This window comes from Coccinella septempunctata, chromosome 4 (assembly GCF_907165205.1).
Source record: "Coccinella septempunctata chromosome 4, icCocSept1.1, whole genome shotgun sequence".
Taxonomy (NCBI): domain Eukaryota; kingdom Metazoa; phylum Arthropoda; class Insecta; order Coleoptera; family Coccinellidae; genus Coccinella; species Coccinella septempunctata.
Genome location: NC_058192.1, coordinates 22,775,541 through 22,796,190, shown reverse-complemented (window position 1 = coordinate 22,796,190; position 20,650 = coordinate 22,775,541). Strand labels below are relative to the sequence as shown.

The following is a 20,650-nucleotide window of genomic DNA, read 5'->3' as shown; positions in this document are numbered from 1 at the left end:
TATCCGCACTAATTGTTTTCGTTAGACATTCGGATAATCGACGAGGAAGGTTATAGTATACATATTATTACATTGTATATATTTATTCAGGAAAAGAAAAATAACACTCAGCGACATGAATAAATATTCAATAAAAATAAATGAATTGATCAGATTTTTCATTCTGGGTTGAAATATTCTGTGATTTAATTGACGTTGCTTATCGGGGACGTCCGGATAATCGGGAATTCGTATAACGAGGGTCCAGATAATGGGGTTTTTACTTAATACAATAGGCTTCAGTTAAAAATACAGTACACAATATAAATGTACTACGAACATTATTTTGAAGGACTCTGCCTTTGCTTGAATTTCTAATTAACCATTAGGTAACTGCACGATATGAGTTTTAGATGTCATAGAATATGGATATCAAGAAGCTGAGGTCTCCTTTCAAAAGTATCTATGACATTTATGATGTTTTGAAGCTGTGGAATACATTTCTGGGAGTTGCATGCTTCAGCACTACTGAAGGAATAGATGGTAAAAAAATATATTTTTATGATAAAGGAGACAATATCTTACCTGCAGGTAAATTTTTCATCGTCAATAATTAATGTTACTCCAATTTATTTTTTATATACCGAATTGAATTTTGCATTCAAGTTGTCGAAAATGAGTAAATTATAACAAACGTAGGTGTTCGGTTGTGAATTTTGGGTCGCCAAATAATTATATTATTATTATATAATATATAATAATAATTATATAATAATATAAGAGATATTTCATGGGTTACGAGGTATAAACCTCACGGCGCTCCATTATTGAACACCGAACATAACATTGATAGCCAGTTTGGCGGCACATTGGGTGATATAGGGGGTGAGTCTTTGACTCGTAAAAATACTTTGATAGTAGATTCTTGAGGTCAAACGAAGCAATTTTTTCTCATATAATTTTTTTCGATTCCGCCCTGATAAAAAGATATAGCCTTTTTAAGTTTTTATAATGAGCTGTGCCACCCCTGGAAACACAAAATTACAAATTACCTCCAGAATAACTAGCCAAATCTGTGACAATACAAATTTGTGGATCTTTTAAACAGAGTTATTGTATTTAGCCAAATTATCCAAATTTTCAAATTTCACAGATACATTTTAATTTTTGAACACCCAATTACTCGAAAACGGGGCATTATACAGGAAAATATACTTTTATTTTACAAAACGTTCAAATATCCCTTAGATAGCGTCCAACTTATCTTCAAGACTTGGGTTCTTTGATCAATTTTTGGTATTTTTATGGTACGTAACGGTCATAATTAGAAAACTGTGAGACGTGGGTGATATCTTGTCAAATAAAAAGCAACAATTCAGAAGATTTCCTGAAATTGATTTCCGTCTGATGAAGGAGTCTGATATAGACTCCGAAACGTTACAATATTAATATATAATTTCAAAGTTCTTTTTTCAGTTCATTGTCAGGCAACAACTTTTTCTATTTGATTTGTTCCTGGCAAATTAGTGCAAGAATTTAGGCAGAAGCAAATCGTTTATTTCAAGTTTTTAATTGATTTTGTTCCAGAGGTTAGGAGTGAAAACCCTAAAAAGTTTCAGGAAATGGTATCTTGTGTTCGAAAAAGGTTAATCAAATAAATGAAAAACTATATTCCGAAATTCATTTCATTCGATGTTTATGAGATGGAACTAAAAATAACATTTTTTTAAGGTTTTTCAACAGCATGTATCTTTTAAACAGGGGTGATTCGAAAAAAATGGTAAAAGGTAAAAGTGTTTCTTTTCACCTCAGTAATCTACAGTTAAAATATTTGTACGAGTCAAAGGCATACTCTATATAGTTCGAGATTCAATTTGGTATTGTTGCTTTGTAGTGAAGTTAACATCACCGATCACTATGTAAAAATTTCCTCAATTTATGCTCAATGGTGACACTTCAGAGGAACAACACTATGGAATTCTTTTTTCATGGTTTCAGTCGTGAGTGCCATATCCTTCACATCATTCTCTATGGTTTTCTTTCAACGATGCTATCAAATGGATACGGAGGTGGATGACCTGATCTTCAAGGGCTCGTATTTTTTCTTCTGTTCAGGAGCAATATTGTGCCGTTTCACGTTCGTCCGAAGAATGGATAGATTCTTGGACGCTCATAATCTCATAGAGGAAGTTGACGCTATGTTGAGGAAAAGGGGAATAGATGTGAACTACGAAGATAGCAGAGCAATGGCGAAGACAATCATGAAATACACTTTCTGCACCACTTTCGTTATATACCTAATATATGCTGATCAAAATGTAGCTGAGGATACTAGATTGTATCATTTCATATGTGTATGTTTCGGAATTTCATTCAGTATGGCTACCATCTTGGTGGAAATCGCTTATCTCTTACATATGGCTATAATTATTCGGCAGAGATTAAAACAGTTAGGCATACACTTAGGTAAGTTTTTTTTATTACAATATTTCTTCATCTTCTTCATTCTACAACTTGAGAGAACGATCACATCCACTCCTAAAAAACACATTTCACGTAAACAGATTTTCACATTTTCTAAAGGTTTATAGAAAATGAGTTGGGAGAAACAGACTGAACTCCAGGCGGTTAGTATACATGTAAAAAACGTTGTCTGTTTTTGCTCTATAGTTCTAGCGTTTTCAAAACTAGTTATTATACAGTTTGAGTCGTTGACTCGTACACATATTGAAACAGAAGATTCTTGGAGTCAAAAGAAACATTTTTTTAATAATGCCAACCCTAGAGAAACAAAGTTCCCTTCAGAATAACAAGCAAATCTGTGGATCAGACTTGCATTCAGTCAAAGTACCTACCCAATTTTCCGAATATCACAGATATTTTTTAGGTTTAAACATTCCCTCGGAAACGGGATGAGGAAATATAAAAAATGGGTAGGTACTTTTATTTTAAAAAACGTTCGAATATTTAGTAGATAGCGTCCAACTTATTTTCAACAGTTGGGTTCTTAGTTCTTCGAATTATTGGTATTTTTATGGTACGTAATGACGGTGATGGTCATAATGAGGAAACTGGAAGTCGTGGGTGATATCGTTTGTCTGAAAAAGATTCATCAAATAAATGAAAAACTATATTCTGAAATTCGTTTCATTCGATAGAACCATTTGTGAGATAGAACTAAAAATAATTTTTTTTATTTTTTTCCAACAGCCGGTAGCCGGTACCTTTTAAACCGAGCCGATATTCGTACGAGCCAAATTCTCACCCTGTATTTACAGGGTGTCCCAAAATTAGTGAATCAAACGTCATACCACGATAGAGTACCGTTTCCAAATTAATAAGAATTTTATGAAAATACCTAAAATTGCCCAATTTTGAACTATTTTTGTCACAGGATCAGTTTGTGATTTAGGATAGCTATTCGAGCTCATATTAATCGATGATTATTGAATTATCACCCTTAATTGAAATTATTCTGAGTAGTCAATGGAAAACCTCGGAAAATGAAAATTAAAATAATTTTTTCTTCATAATTTTTAATACTCATAATAAAAAGGGGTGATAAAACAATAATCCAGGATTAATATGGCCGAAAAACGCTATCCTCAACCATGGGCGCCCGCAGAAATTTTTCTCAGGGGGGGCAAAATATCATCTATGGCTAGTTTTATTTTTATTTAGAAAAATTTCTCTAACAGTGACTATCGAAAGATTTCCAAAAAGATGGAACAGCTGCATCGAGCTCCATAAAATCTTCAGATTTTTAACAAGAGGAGTTGCTCTTTCAGACTATGTATCACATTTTTATCTAAGGTTAGTTTTATTGAAAGAAAAATTACTCTAACGGTGATTATCAAAAAATTTCCGAACGGATGTATCGAGCTCCATAAAATTTTCAGATTTTTAACTAGAGGAAATGCTCTTTCAGTATATGTATCACATTTTCATCATCTACGGTGAGTTTTATTGAGACAAAAATTACTCTAACGGTGACTATCGAAAAATCTCCAAAAAGATGGAATCAATTAAATTATCGTCAAGACCAAACGGCTGCATCGAGCTCCATAAAATCTTCAGATTTTTACTAGAGGAGTTGCTCTTTCAGAATATGTATCACATTTTTATCAACGGTTAGTTTTATTGAGAGAAAAATTACTCTAAAGGTGACTATCGAAAAAGTTCCAAAAAGATGGAACAAATTAAATGATCGTCAAGACCGAACAGCTGCATCGAGCTCCATAAAATCTTCAGATTTTTAAATAGAAAATTTGCTCTTTCATAATATGTATCACATTTCCATCTACGGTTATTTTTATTGAGAGAAAAATCACTCTAATGGCGACTATCGAAAAATTCCCAAAAAGATGGAATAAATTAAATGATCGTCAAGACCGAACGGCTGCATTGAGCTCCAAAAAAACTTCAGATTTTCAACTAGAGGAGGTGCTCTTTCAGAATATGTATCACATTTCCATTTTCGGTTAGTTTTATCGAAAGAAAAATTACTCTAACCGTGACTATCGAAAAATTTCCAAAAAGATGGAATCAATTAAATGATCGTCAAGACCGAACGGCTACATCGAGCTCCATAGAATATGGACCTTAGATATGAAAGAATCAATATCTAGTAATTTTGAATTCTTGGGCAAAATATTGAACAAAGAAAAAAGCATTTCATATTCTTTTGAGAATCTCGTTTCAAGAGCTGGAATCAGATTATATAAATATTGGATGAATATAGATTTTTTGAAGTAATCTTCAGCTGAAGATGCTTCATAATTAGATCTGTACATTTGTCTACCGCAAATTCGTGGTTTTCCGATCTCTATATTGAGACTCTGAGCAATAGATGACGCTTTGGAAAAAATTTCTGTAAAGCATACATCATCGGAACGATGTTTTCCACATATATCTATAATTAAATTTATGTGATGTTGAACATCTACAAAATTGATAAAAACACCCTAAAGTGTATTTGCTATTGGTTCCAATATATTTGAATATTTACACGCTATTGTTAAATAAACCACAAAAGTGAAAGAATTTATTGCAGCCCATAACTGAGCAGCTCTTTTTGTTGTTTAAGAATTCATTGAAATTTCTTTTTGAATATAGTTTCAAAGTTTTCAGCGAAAACTCGCAAAGATTTATATCTGGCTGACCAATGAGTTTCACAAAACGAAGAATAATATAATATAATAGTTCGAAAATCGGCAATTTTAGGTTAGGTTTTTACGGAAACGGTTACATTTTCGCTGAACTAATGTTGGTGTCATTCGATAATACTTGGTTTACTCTATCGTGGTGTGACGTTTGATTCACTAGTTTTGGGACTCCCTGTATATAAGCATTCTTGTAAAGTTGAGGAAATCAATGCTTTTGTGCTCTTGTTCAAATTTATTACCTACCAGTTCGAGCCGTCAACTATAACAACACATCTGAGGTAGAAATAAAAAGTCATTCTATTATTCATATTGGTTTCTGAACAAATCGAAAATCGAAAAAATTCTTCATGAAAAAAAGGAAGTGATATACTCATCTCTATAATCGTAGCTTTCATTTTGTAATCGAATATTTGCTGACAAAGAAAAAACCCCTTGAAAATCCATTAAAATGTGTAAAAAAGCGTATTTCTGGAGAGTCAAAACGCTCTTTTTCAAAAAAAAAATGTACATATTCTGTAACCAAATACCAAATTTAATTTTTTATAGAACCAACAAAGACTGTACCTGTCATTCTAGAACTTATTTCTTTCAGTGAAATTGAGAAAAACAAGAAATAGTAAATTGGTTGAACAGGAACTTCAAATGATCGCGACAGTGCATCTGAAACTGTGCAAGTCATGGGGATTAACTGCAGATGTTCTTGGACCAGCTATAATCTGTCTACATGGTGTCTTTTACCTTTATTGTTTTTTTCCATTAACTTTTTTCGATTACATCCTTCCTCGTATGAAGTACGAAATGGCACCCATGTTGATTCTGCTGTTCCTCATAATGTCGAAAATACTGAGTTTACTCGCTAAACTCAAAGAAGAGGTAAGTCTTGTTATCGCAGCATTAAAACAAATCAAGTGGTATTATTTAAGCTAGTTGCACACCTTTCGGTGTGATTTTTGCTTTCAAATATACGTATTTCCTATTAGGAAACCTTTTTTTGTCTATGGGAAAGGAAACAACTTTTACAGGAAACCCTAAGAGGGACCGTTCTCTCAGGAGTACGAGAGACCACCCCTATTGTTTGAACGTACACTAAAAAACTTCTCACCTATTCTAATCCACTCCTTATGGAATCCTTAAGATATGAGCTGTAAGTTACTCTTACACCTGATGACTTGAAGTGACCCTCAACACTGCTTTCTGCATGACAGCCAAACTTCTGTAGGACAGAATGGTCTTCAATTCTGTTATATAGATAGTTCCCATTCCCTTTAAATATCCTATAATCTCAATCACCATAATAACTCAAAGAGCTATGGAACGCCGCATGCTGGGTATTTTTCTCCGTGATAAAATACGACACGTGTACAACAGACAACATACCAAAATCAGAGATGTTCTTCAAGAAGTGGCAGAGATGAAGTGGAGTTGGGCTAGTCATGTGTCCAGAATGTCCGAGATCAGATGGGCTAATAGGATAACGGTGTGGAGACCCAGAGAAACCAAAAGAAGATTTGGGCGCCCCCAAAAACAGTGGGTGGATGATATTAGGAACTGGCTGGTAAGAGGGGGAAAAACATGCACAGGATAGGGGAACGTGGAAGCGGTTGAAAGAGACCTATATCCAGGAGTGGATAAATGCAGGTTGAAAAAAAAAGAAGAGGAAAAGATCCAAACTTATATATCCTGGGTACCTATGGAATACCCAGTTCAAATATAAAATATTTTTATTTTTATCTCTTCTGTTCTTCTTTCATCGCCATATTATTGTCGACAGAGGAGGAAATCTGCTCAGTTGTCTGATGAGCATAATTCCAGTATATGCGGTCTTAATTAACAACTGCTTCCTGCTTCAATCTCTAGAAATAAAAATGCTAGCACCGTTTTTTTGAGTTTTTTCTGAGTGCCTCATTGTTTTTTCCTATACTGATGATGCATGGATTCTACAAACAGTCAGGATGTGCAAGTGCAAGAGTGCAAAAGATTATGCATACCCTGTAAGTTGTTGGTGTGTCCACTTTCATCATAATCCTCCTATACCACCTGGTATTTAACACTACAGTTTGACAGGCAGTGCAGCTGATTACTCATATAATCTTCGAGTAGAATGCTAGTTTTGCTTGTCTCGTCGGTCTTCCTTATCTTCTTTGTTCCTCTCTCTCCAGCACTGAATTGAAAGGCTCCTTGGTTCTTGAATTCATGATCAAGAGTGGGTTTTCACTTTTCCCTTTCATTTTCATGAAAAATATAAGACCAATAGATGGTTTTTACAATCAAAACTTGTGCCATATCCAACGTTTTTCGATAGTGTTCGCATTCCTTTCTATTTAGTTCTTCTTTTACCCACATGTAAAACAGCACACTTTTCTGAACCGAGTGATATTCCTATTACTTAGGTCTACTCGGAAATGATATTCAGCAATTTTTTAGAGATACCCTGGAATGACTGTACACTTTTAAGTGGCCCATGTATAGAAGATGTGAGAGTTAATTTTTTCTGCATGGAGCCTGATATTTGCTCCTTCGTCATTATTCCTCTTCAAGTACATATTACTGTTTGCAACGTGTTGGTTTGTCAGCAAGATTTACCTTTTGATGCTCAGAAATAAATCGAATGAGTTGTAGTTGTAAAGCCCCCTTCAGTACGATCTTTTTGAAAAATGAGATTATACAGAAGGGTAAATAAGGTAAGGAGTTCAAGTTTGACTTTATCTACTGCTAGGGCAAAATATAAAAAAATATAGGGATTTCCAGATAAGATGATGCTTTATTCGGTGAACGGTCTAGAAATAGTTCTATGAAGGTTTAACACACCCAACCTGCTATGCGTTCGTCAATGTGTTCTGTCTCCTAACACCAAATAATTGGGAACTCCATTAACCTATTTTGGAGTACTTTACGGTACACTCGCGTGTTTTCTGTCTGCCTAGTTCAACCGATATTTCATTGCCTCTGAAAGTTAACTCTCCAGTCCAGGTACCCAAAAGAGTTGCTTTCTGTTGTACTCTGTAACGACGTTTCCTCGAAAAGTCAAAATCCGAGTTCACAATGTTTATTGGTTGTTTCACAATAAGGAAAACAATAGGAGCTATTACACAACTCTAAGGATATACCAATTTACAGGGAAATAAAATGAAATCAGTCAAGTGAGAATCACAATACAATAGAAACAGTCTACTTCACACTAAAAACTAAAAAAAATTTTCTCGGAATGATATACACATAGGGTCAATGAAGTCGGGGCTCAGCGTCAAATTTACAGAATTGCAGGTTGGAAAAACAAGAAACAGCGAGAAGATTCTCCACTATGTTTTCTGCTCCTAACGGGTTTGCACGCCGGCCAGGAATCGTACTTCCAGCGAAGAGAAACCGAAGAGCATAAGGTCCACATTTGTCAACCACTCTGATTTCTGCTCCAAATTGGTTTGCACGCCGGTCAAGAAATCGTACTCCCAGCAGTGATAGAACAAGATAGGATAGTGGATTGAAATTAATGTTCTCAGTCAGTACGGAGTGCTGCCTTACCTCTGGACTCGATCTCCAGTAGCTTCTCTCTCGGATGTTGTCTTCAACGGTTGCTCTGGCACCCGGCGCACAAATAGATTCTTCTGCGAAAGTTACTTGAGCGGTGAAAATCACGAGATGGCACAAATCAAATTATACTGCAAGATATCCCTGCTACAAGCCTATCTATAGACATATTTGTGAAGAAAGTAGACTATAACAAGCACTCGAACTCGCAGAAAAAGGAAAACCTTATCGTATTATCTCTTCAAACGGCCTCGGCACTCAATACTGAATCATACAGAATTCAGAATTTGGCACAAGCATACAGTATCACTATAATCAATTCAGAATTATTAATACAGCGTAAGCAGAATAATACAGAATGAATATTAAATACCGAATAAAGCAGACTGATTGACCAAATGGGGGATATCACCTCTTGTACCCACCAGTGGGAGTGGGAGGCGAAACGGAATGTCCCTTTTGTGCCAAAAAAGGGAAAACTCACGTCGAAGAAAATGTTTTGACTATTAATTATCTGCCCTAACGAACAAAAACTCGATTATCACCAAATTCAGTAAGTTTTTCAGGGCGGTACATCGTTTTTCAGAACTAAGGAGATAAAGATCATTAGAACTTTCTTGATTAGGAGATTATCGGTAAATCTGTGCTATCCTTCTCCAGCGACGTCAGCTTTATTGTGTAAATAGTAGCTCAGCTTTGTTGTTATTACCATTGAAAGTCACTTCTAGACTTTTTTTTCCCTTTATTTGCCTGAAATGAGAAATTACTCTTTTATGTTTATCCTAAATTCATCATTGAAATTTTTTAGTGAAGGCGGATGCACAATAAAATGAAACTGCAAGTTTCATAAAACTAACTCTGCGAATTGTATATTCAGTATTCTTTGTTTAATACAAACATTTTCATGCAGGGAAACAAATTGAACAAAACTGTGATCGAATTCAGCTTGGATGAAGGAATTAATGAACCTATTATTGGAAAAATGGTGAGATCCTCCGACATAAATAGAACAAGCTATAGGTATTTCAAAAATAGGATTGCACCTGTGTAGAGTCCCTAAAATTGAAAGCGATGTTTTCATCATTTTAATCAGAGGCATCAAATCTCTTTCGACGATAGATTTCGATACAAAACTATTAAAAAACTTCAAAATGGAGAAAAGTGAGAAATTTAAGTTTTGATGATTTTATGAAATTTTGTTGTATTCCTTGTTCTGTGTTTCAACACCTGGTAGACTGATCGGAAAAGGTATTGTACCTCATTATCATCTATGTGCCATGTGGACACAATTCTTTGCGAGATATCAGGATACTGGTACTATGATCAATGTTGCATACTGTGTCAATTTTCTTGACCGCGAAATATGAATTCTGCTGAACTTTCAAGTTCAGGAGCAATAAGTAAAAACGAAATATCCGATTATTTTATTTTCCCTTTTATTCTGAGAATATTTTTCTAAGATAGCCAAATTAGGAAATGCAACGAAATACACTCTCAGAATGAGATCAATCTGTTCAATTGAAAAAACTACTTTTTCATCACTCAATTCTTTCAGTGTAAAACTCTTCTGCTGCAGATGGAACATATCGAGATATCAAATGTTTTCAATGGATTTTTTGTGGTAGATGCAGAAGCTCTACTTGCTGTGAGTATAGAGTAGGTAGTAATGATGATCCAGAATATTGATTGCTTCACCAACAATTATTTCAATCGGCATCGGCAGTAAATTTTCACAAAACGATTAAGAGAAGGTATACCAATCGGTTCAAAAATTTTGGAGGAGGATTTATTTGCTATGAATTTTGGTACTTCTTTAGTTCAAATAATTCTCTAGGTAATACATAGTTTATAATTGACTTCTTCGATGTCAAGAAACCTTGAAGACAGTTTACAGTATTGTCACAGACGTCTGAACTTCTCTATAGGAGTCTGTAGTATTATCATTGAGTGTTGGGTTGAATAATCAAATATATTATCAACTATCGACAAATACCTTCTTAGCACTTTGTCCGTCAGTTTAGTCATTAGCCATGAGTACTACACTGTGTTGGAAGAAGTTCATAACTAAAACCCATTTCTATATTAGCAGTTATTTCTTGCTGAAGTTCAGACGCTTTTGAGCAATATTGTTCAATAAAAAAAAAGGAATTTGTTATAGCGATATTTCCATTGTTACGCAATATTCCGAAAGGATGACGAATTGATCCCGAGGTAATGACCTAATACCTAACCTACCCAACGTCAAAAAACCATAATCATTTTCCCAATTTCGTATTGAATTTTCTATCGAGACAATATCCATCGTTCGAGCCGGTTATGGTTGAGTTGGCCTGTCCTATCGGTATAAGCAGAGACAGTTCTCTATGGGTATAGGCTCGCACCATCTCATAGTCACGTAGATCACGATACTGTTGATACTAAAGTTACGTTAAACTAAAAAGTATCAATACTCTTTGGTTAGACCCTTGAGTATTATTACCCTTGAGTATTGACTTGAATACTCAAAGGTTGAACGTTAAAATGAGTAGAATTGCACTCATTCATTCATATTCTCCTTAATTGATCTCAAAATATTGCTTGTGCAATTTCAAAAACTAATCTTTGGTAAAAATAATATAATTGGAACTTTTAGTTCATTCATATATTCTCATTGTATAGATGGTATCTATTCCTTATAAACCTTATAAACTTATTTTTTCAGGGAATAAAATCTTGTTCGACCTACATGATGTTTTTTCTTCAATTGAACAATTCGAATATGTTCTAAGTATGTGACAAGGAGACTTTAGGGCTAAACATGAATAATAATCATAATCTACATCAAACGTATTGTTGTATTGAGATTGTAATGCTCTTTTGTGACTTTCAAACTATTGTTTCTTTTCTGTAGCAAAGGATGATTTTCACTCAATGTATGTACAAGATAGATCAAATAAAGAAATGAAGACAAATGGCTTTTTATTGATTTTTTCCTGGATTGCCAAAGTGGAATTTAATTCGAAATTGGGATCACAGGGATAGAACAAAAACCATTAAACAGATTCTTCAACAAGCCGACGTTTCGCATATATATTTATGCTTCTTCAAGGCTAAAAACATACAAAGATATAAAACAATTATAAGCTAACGTCAAGGAATTTAATCGAATAAGAGTACCAAAAGACTTCTATCACACAAAAATTCTTTATTGGATGACTAGTTTCGGGGCGACTTAACGCGTCCCTTCTTCAGATCCTACAAAGTATAAAAAAAACATGAATTCTAAGTCAAAGTGGAATTACTTTTCGAGTGATTTACAAAGGGGTGGGGAAAAGGCGAATAATATGACAGACAGTTTTTGTTTCAGTTATATATTTTCAATTATGTACTTCGTTATACTAACATCTGCTATAAATCATACATATATGCTATGTTTGATAAACTGAAAATACATACTAACAGTTGAAGTACTAGAGTAGAGCATTTTTGTAAAGTGGAGAAGTATCCACTACACCTCAAATTTTCAGTTTGGATTTATATTATTTATATTATTAAGGAAATAGAGATCTGCTGTCTCGTGCTTGGATATCCAGAAGGCCTTCGACAGTATGAATGCTGAGTATATGGCACAACGGACTACTATATATTTACAAAATAAAATGATCTGATTACCTCAGTATGATATGTGAGAACGTTTTGAACAGCAGAAAGCTTGCAGTAAGAATAGATTAAACAATATCTAAATATTTCAGCCCTAAGTAAGGTACGCCTCAAGGTAGTCCGCTTTCAACTACACTTTAGAAATTCTTCGGCTATGACATCCTTCTCAATCCTACAAAGAACCTATATTTGTCGCAATTTGCAAATGACACAACAGTGATAGAGCATGAAAAAACAATAGGTACAGAGTTGCATACAGAACATACAAAAACTACTAAACTCTATTATCGAATGGTTTTGTGAATGGAGACTAAAACCTAACCCATCCAAATCGTAGTTCATGTTTGACCACATAATCACTTCAAGATCGCTTAGGATAAAAATGAATGGAATAGACATTAGCTATTCGCAGCAACGATTCAATATCTAGCAGTACATAATAAGGCAATATGTAGACGACTAATGGAGTGTGCACATCCAATAAATGCGAATTGTAAAATCAGTTACAATCACAAGAATGGGAAATCCAAGGAACATAGTACACAATTCTCCCAATGAGCTATTCTATTTGAAAACGGAGATTGAACCTCTATAAGTCAGGTTCTCTGTGAGACTATCGGAATTACAAGAAGTTATTTGCCAATACCTCGGCGATGATAAAACACCTCTAGGAAACACCCATAGTGGAGTGCCATTAGACTGTAAAATAAGAAAATGTAGGAACCCACGGAACATGCATAGATTACAAAAAAAAATTTCAGATCATTCATATTCCGAATGAAAAAGTTTGCCAATAAAAAATCGTTGCTTCTTTTGAAATACGTCAATTTTTTCAAATATATACAGGTTATCACAAAAGTATGGTGATTGTTCAGTTCAATAATTTGGCGGAAGAACATTTAAGGCCCAGTTTCACAATATATGGTTAACCCAAAGTTATGTAAAGACCAGTGGTTAAATAAAAAATTCTGTTTCACAAAGTGTGGTTTATCGTTTGACCTAAAGTTAACTTGTGGTTGACTTAACCCCGAAAATTTCATGCATAACATCCGCAGATAATTAAATCAACGAATGTTACGATCTAAATCGAACTAACAAACTACCATCGCGCGAAGTATTACCAGAAATTTCTTTTCGTCGACAAAGAGTAGATGCTGACCATGGTTTCGGTCTTATTTGACCTCGTCAGAGCAACAAAACTCATTCGTCAACGAAATGCTATGAATTTCCGGCTCCTTTTATTCCATGTCAGTAACGGGTGTGAAGTATAAATACATCGTACCGACATCTGACAGAGAAACGTTTCGTCAACGAAATGCTATGAATTGCCGGCTCCTTTTATTCCATGTCAGTAACGGGTATGATGTATAAATACATCGTACCGACATCTGACAGAGAAACGTCCTTTGAATACTTGCCGGGTATGCAATTCTTGGCTGCACTACTTTGACTTGTTCCAAATTGACCCTAGAAGAATTCAATCTGAAGATTGTTCATGTTTCAGTTTGTTGAAACTGAAACATTAACACGTTGAGCGCCGCATAAAGTAAGCTAGTTCGTAGAAGTAAGAGTGTGATGGCTTTACAAATATGTTGAATTCGTTGAAAAGAGCAATTTTGATTCATGGATTCGAATCACCATCATGGAACTATGAAAATTCTTACTGTTTTACATCATCTTAAAATATGATAAAACTAAAGTTTATTTTTGAAGAAGTACAGCGGAAACTTACCAATAAGCAACGAAATAATCACCACCAAAAGATGCAACGTGACTCATGAGTATTAAAAAAATGAGTATCGATATAAGAAACAGGTTTCCTCCTGCTCGTAGATAACTCCAGTACGTGTGCAAGTCCACCTCTCCTTGCACAACCTCTTCTTTTTCCATCTGCGGCATATCTTCACTATTTTTCTCATCCGTCTTAGTTATATTTCTACTTTCTTTCTCCTCAATCTCTGCTTGAATTGTTTCCAACATTTAAGCGAAATCTAAACCACTATTTTGTAATTCTGAAAACGTGCCGCATGCCTCGATACGACCATCCTTCATTATTATTATTTTATCAGCTGTTTTCAGGTACTGCAACTGATGAGTTACCAAAATACAAATTTTGTCCCCTAAAAATGTTTCTATGCATTTCTGGTACAGATGCCTGCCTATCTTGGCGTCCACAGCAGATAAAGGATCGTCTAAAATATAAATATCTGCTTTTCTGTAGATGCATCTGGCCAAGTTCACCCATGACTTCTGCCCGCCGTTGAGTGCTTTTCCTCTTTCCCCGACTAGAGTAGCATCGCCGTGAAGGAAATTTTGAAAATCACCTAAAAGAGCGCAAACATGTGTAACTGATTCATACCTATCCTGATCGTAGGATTCTCCGAAAAGTATATTTTGCTGGATGCTTCCAGCGAAGAACCAAGGTTCTTGTGACGCGTGAGATATTCTTCCTTGAATATCTACGTCTCCGCTTATGACAATCATTTCTTTCAACAACATATTGAGGAGACTCGTCTTGACACTTCCAACTGGACCGATGATAGCAACTAATTCTCCTGATAATATCTCGAAATTCAAATTTTTGAGTGTGATCTCGTTTGACGTATCCAATCATTTGGCACATACACCTCTTACGAAAACCCTCGGCTCAATTGGTAAAGAGACCTGATTGGATTCCAGGTCTCTTGGGTCGATATGCCTAAGGTTGTTCGGTGTAAAACCGGATGGATTTTCAACGTAATCTTGATTTCGAAGAAAGTTTTCAATTCTCTTCAGGGAAACGTTGACACTGAAGAGGGCGGTTATGCTCATGGCAAAGACTATTGTGACAGCTGGCTTAATCACGTTGTATATGGCAGTTACGACGAAGATCTTCTGCGGTGCCAAAGTATTCCCGAGAAGGACGTAAACAACTAGGCTTATGAAGACTGCTATTCTTGTTATGAAAAATTCGAGGGAGTAGAGTAGTCCTATGAGGTAGCTGTGATTTTTGATTCCACTCATCTCATTTCTGAAAATAAAAATTCCTGTCTTTGATCGGTAGTAGCCTCACTTTTGTCAAACTGATGACTGAGTAGTTTTGTTTATATTTGCGTTTGGTAAAAATCACAAATTGAACAATTTTCTTTCGTTCGGCATTTTTGTGGCCTAAAAAAATATGCAGTTCTTCGTCCACAGATAGCAATTTCTCAACCCTTTAAAACAGCTGATTTTCCTCTGCTTCCAAAACAGTGAAAATTATTGAAATTATAAAAATGAAGAAGATTGAGTGAAGATTATATTAAGACGCCCTGTCACAGCGGGTTTCATAAAACTTTGATTGTCCGATCAACGATTTGACAGTCACTCGATCTCTAAAATGAAATCACTGAAACCTGAAACCTTTTCATTTCTGCATTTATTGAAGAAGTAGTAATTGAGAAAATTTAATGGACGTATGAACATCATAATTTGATGCCAGAATCATGACTGAATCATCGAAAGAAAACCAATTGAAGTCTATTCGCCAATCAAGTTGGCTAGAAAATATCAAATTTCGAATAGCGATGCTTGAGATAGAGAAATGGAATTTATTAATCTCTCTTATCCAAAGCAGGTCGAAACTGTGCACTCATCATGGTTTTTGGTCTCTTAGCTCTTAACCCTTATTGTTGAGAATCGAAAGATTAATTTCTTTTAAAAATAAATAAATTTTTAAATAAATGATCTGAAGCTATTTTAGACCACTATCATGTAGTTAGGGAAATATATGTATATCCAGTGGCGTGGCAGAGTCGAAACTGTGCACACATCATGGTTTTTGGGCTCCTAGCTCTTAACCCTTATTGTTGAGAATCGAAAGATTAATTTCTTTTAAAAATTCATTCTTAAGCTATTTGAGACCACTATCATGTTGTGAGGGAAATATATGTATATCCAGTGGCGTAGCAGAGTCCCCCTCAGACCCCGGCGGCCCCAGCACTAAAGGGCCTCTATAAGGCAAACGATAAAGTACTAAATGGCGCACCCCTTATTTTATTTATTTGTTGTTTCGCAAAATTCTTCTTATAATAATTTATAATGAACAAAACATATAATTACAATAGTAAACAATTAAGGTACTATTATACCCGAAAAATAGAGAAATTGTCCCAAAATAATATATTTGCAAAAGCAAACCCTGAGCTTCTCTATTTTCAAGTTTTCAAGTGTTTTTATGTTCAACAAGTTTGTCGTCATTATCTTCAAATGTCGCCAGATAAATAATTGTTTTATTGGACGGCCTGGCGGCTTCTAAGATATGGGATTCTTCAGGCGGCTTCTTCGACGTTGCAAAAATGATTGTCCATTCTCCAATCCACATATTTTTTCTCAGGAGGGATCCAATATTATACATATTAGCATCTTTTATCTTTTCCCCGTTGAGAGTGTGTTCAGAATCAAAGTTTTCAATATCCTGACATTTTTGGTGTCTTTGGATTTCATATTTTTGCGCTACGCCATTGCTATACCCTATTAGAAATTCAGTCTGAGATATTGCTAAGTGGGAGCGCCCACCAAAGTAGCGTAGCACTGACAAGGCACATACATGCATGACAAAGGTGATTCATAATTTTCAGATATGAACTGAGAACGACATATTTCAAGCAACTGACAATTCACTCCTATGTCCGATATCGGAAAATTATGCATTGCCTTTGTCATGTATGTGCCATGTCAGTGCTACGCTACTTCGGTGGGCGCTCCCCCTAAAACCTCGATTACACTCAGCCGCAAAGAGCAGGGAAGTGAGCAGGGAAGTGGGCAGCATGAGAATGTAATCACTACACTTCTCCTGCTCCTGCCGCTGCCACTCGCGCTGCCCTACGCTCCCTAAATTGGCGGTTTTTCGTGTGGAAGTCAAAGGACCGGCAGTGCGAGCGGCAGTACGTGTTTACATTCAACCGGGTTGAAAATTATCGATAATTTTTGAGAAAGATGCTTGAATGCAAGTTAAGTTGAAAAAGCGCACGAGTGCCTTTTCATGTTACTTCAATAAGTAATAAACGTTTTTAATTACGTCTGCATTTATTTTAAAGGACCTGATAATTTCGCACAAGTGCAAATTATCGATAATTTGCACTAATGCAAAATTATCGCCTAATTGTATGCTCATTGGCTAAAACAACAATCAAAAATTAGTCGGAACATTGTTGTCTGTCAAATTTGACAGATGAATAAAATTTTCAATATAATATATCAAATCAATATTATTGGGAAAAATGTCTACGACAGAGTGGAACAATGAAAAAATCATTATGCTATTAGAACTCATAGAAGGTGAAAGGGTGATATGGGATAAAAGCGACAAAGCCCATAAAATCAAACATAAGGTTCACGACGCCTGGAAAAGGATCAGTCGGAATATGGGGGATATTCCAATTGAGGAATTGAAGGCGAAAAAAAAATCACTTATGGCCACATTCCGACCACTTCTGAGGAGAAAAATCCAGTCCATTAAGTCTGGATCAGGAGCAGATGATGTTTTTCAACCTATATGGCTGCAATTATCTCTTCATCCGTCATTGCCGAAACTTGGCCGCGAGAGAAATGATGGAGCAGAGTGTAAATACTCACTGCCTTCGATACTGCCGCAGAAGTATTTCGGGAAATATTTCCGGCAGCGCGAGTGGCAGTGGCTGAGTGTAATTGAGGTATAAGGAATAAAATGAATGATCATATAGGTCATTCAGGAATGATTGACATCTCGGGTGGCTATGGAAAATCAAAAAGTTGGTAATAGCCTACAAGTTAAGATTTCGTATTGCGGAATTCAGGTTGGTATTGTGAATAAACATTAATCTACAGACCCATTACATGTGAATCTATGCACTGATCGACGATAATTTGAATTTTTTAATGCTCTTTATTTTCTCAATTTAATCGTACAAATTGCAAACATAGTTTTGTCAATTTTGAATGCTGATTAATATGCTCTGAATTTGAATTTTTCTTCTTTTCAAATACTTTTCTAAGTTATATTATTTAAATATTCCAGTTCTGCAACTATAGAAATTATTGAAAATCTTTTGTGACCAGATATTAAGCCGCGACTGGACTTTCAAGACCTACCGGGATGTCAATCATTCTTGAATGGACTAAAAACATTTTCATTGATCTTTCTCCGTCTTTTTCGAATATTTTCAAATAACATTGTTGCTCCTATCTTCTGGCTATCTTTACTACTGTTGAAAATGGTTTTTCCCAACAACACATTTTGATGGCTTGAATACCAGTTAGAAGTTCGTGTATCAATCTGACCCTTTCATCAGTTCGTTGTAGAAGTTTATATCTCTTAGATGACGTCATATTTCCTAGGAGTACTGAAAAGAAAGCCATATACAGTGCGCGTCAAAATTATGGAAAAAAAATCATTATCTCAGAAGAAAAATATTTGGCAACAAAATCCTGAAAGAGGTTAATTTTTGTTTCAATTTTACCACATTTTTATGCATTTTGAAGGATTTTTATTGCACCCTGTGCCATCCCCATCAACCCTCTAAATTTTTTGGTCTTTGTATCTTCTTTAAAATGTGCGGAAATTTTCAAGAAAATTTTTGATGTCCGAATCGACTTTCTCAATTACGACACTAAGCAACTATCTCACTCCAGTCTTTGGAATGTTTATTTTCCATTCCATTTATCCATGTTCTACGTTTGAAAGCTCACGAAAAATGGAATCCGACTTTTTTGTTTCAATTTTGTTTAATTGTTTCTCCACCAATAACTCAAAATTGAGACTCTGAAACGCGTAAATTGTGTTACGATTGTACCTACTTATTTCTTGGCAATAAAATTGAATATTTTTCTCCAACCCGGAACTCCATCCCTCGCTCCATCCATTTTTCGTTTTTTATATAGATACAAACATAAACCTATCATGTGGCGCCTATTGAATAATTGGTTGAAAAACTATGAATTTAATTTTTCTCAAAATACTTTTGTGTGATCTTTCCAATGAAGGCACACATGGTAGGTATATCTGTTTCCATTGGAAAAGCGGAAATTGTTATTTCTGCCTGAATATCCAATGAAAATTACAGAGTTAAAATATACTCACCTTGTATGGGTATGAATATTGATAAAAATATAATTCCCCAGAGAGCACTAAGTTGAATTTGATTGTACAGAAGATAAAGTGGAACTAATGTGAGTATGGGTGAATCCAAACGAAATGTGAAAGGAAAAATCCCTGTTCGAATTTTCCGACATCGCTTGATAGCATCGTGATGATATTGCCAACAGTGGTTCTTTCCACAGCACTATTACTCAATTTGAGTGCTTTTTTGTACATCAGCGACAAACAAGCTATCCTCATTTTCATCGCGATGTGTAAAAGATCAAAGGTAGCATTATGGGAGAAAATGGCATTCACATAAAGGTTGACGATGACTACTGTGGAGTAGATGTACAGTTCTGATACTGAAACTATGGTCTGATCCTTTTCGAAGTACGTCACGATCTTTCCAATTGATAAAGGCCAGGCTGAAATAGATGAAAAGATAAAATTTGAATTACTCGATGAAAAATTAACGGCATACAGTTATATTGAATTCTGGAAAATGTATATCCTTATTGTCATATATTGCATTAATATTAAAGACATAATATATTATTTCTTCTTAATATATTATTTACTTCAACATAGTGGCGGCTCGTGTGTAAAAAAGTGTGTGTTTTGCACTTACTCGGTATGTTATATTAGAGTGAGTATTCAGATTAGGCACATATTGAGCTCAGGGGACCAAGGGGGTTAAATTTTCATATAGTGCCATCTAGGGGAATTCACGTTTCGCGAGAACTGGTATATCACCATTCAAGTAATGAGGTAATATAACGCATAATCTGGTTAATCTACCGGGTAATTTTCACAATTATTTGCCTTCGGTATAATTATGCTAGTAATAATTATTCGAAATTTGTTGAATGAATAGAGTGCTTCCTGACAAGATATTACTTTTTGGGTATTCATAAACCGTAATACTCATAATAGGTAGCATCAAGTTAATTTAAAACTCGCTCAGGTTATGAGAAATTTGAGGAAACCATTGAAAGTGGATGTACCTGATATAATGCATCAATGTATGAAGGAAACTTTTGAAATGTCAGTACACAGGTTGATTAATAACTATTGGGACATTGCCTAAATTATAATAACTTCAATTAAAATGTGTGGATGGAATAACGACAGACTCAATGAAATGTGGGAAAAAAACAAACTTGAGTTTCTTTCGTTTTTTGCTGATAATTTAAGCGTTTATTTCTAATTGCCATGAAAATCGGAAGGTATAACTCTGGGGAAATAATCTCAATGTATGTATTAC

The 20,650-nt window shown here is 35.1% G+C and overlaps 4 protein-coding genes across 6 annotated transcripts in view; 2 read left to right on the top strand and 2 right to left on the bottom strand.

Moving 5' to 3' along the window:
- The window catches only part of LOC123312108, a 64,438-nt gene that overhangs the window by 14,422 nt on the left and 29,366 nt on the right, over positions 1 to 20,650 (top strand). The gene's annotated exons all lie outside the window — the stretch shown is intronic.
- LOC123312107 lies at positions 338 to 11,615 on the top strand. Of its 3 annotated transcripts, XM_044896337.1 has the most exons (6): positions 344 to 570; positions 1,978 to 2,445; positions 5,737 to 6,017; positions 9,580 to 9,654; positions 10,225 to 10,314; positions 11,371 to 11,615. In XM_044896337.1, the coding sequence occupies exons 1-6, from the start codon at positions 405 to 407 to the stop codon at positions 11,434 to 11,436; spliced, it is 1,146 nt and encodes a 381-aa protein (XP_044752272.1). In that variant the 5' UTR covers positions 344 to 404; the 3' UTR covers positions 11,437 to 11,615. The 3 variants fall into 3 exon arrangements, with proteins under 3 accessions (XP_044752274.1, XP_044752273.1, XP_044752272.1); XM_044896338.1 differs by lacking the exon at positions 9,580 to 9,654 and having other exon boundaries at positions 342 to 570; XM_044896339.1 differs by lacking the exons at positions 9,580 to 9,654; positions 10,225 to 10,314 and having other exon boundaries at positions 338 to 570.
- On the bottom strand, positions 12,873 to 14,288 carry LOC123310922 (probable multidrug resistance-associated protein lethal(2)03659). The gene is made up of 3 exons (XM_044894635.1): positions 14,041 to 14,288; positions 13,691 to 13,775; positions 12,873 to 13,007 (listed from the first exon to the last, which is right to left on the bottom strand). Exons 1-3 carry the CDS (start codon positions 14,286 to 14,288, stop codon positions 12,873 to 12,875), a joined length of 468 nt encoding a protein of 155 aa, XP_044750570.1.
- On the bottom strand, positions 14,289 to 15,311 carry LOC123310912 (ATP-binding cassette sub-family C member 4-like). The gene is made up of 2 exons (XM_044894606.1): positions 14,943 to 15,311; positions 14,289 to 14,873 (listed from the first exon to the last, which is right to left on the bottom strand). Exons 1-2 carry the CDS (start codon positions 15,309 to 15,311, stop codon positions 14,289 to 14,291), a joined length of 954 nt encoding a protein of 317 aa, XP_044750541.1.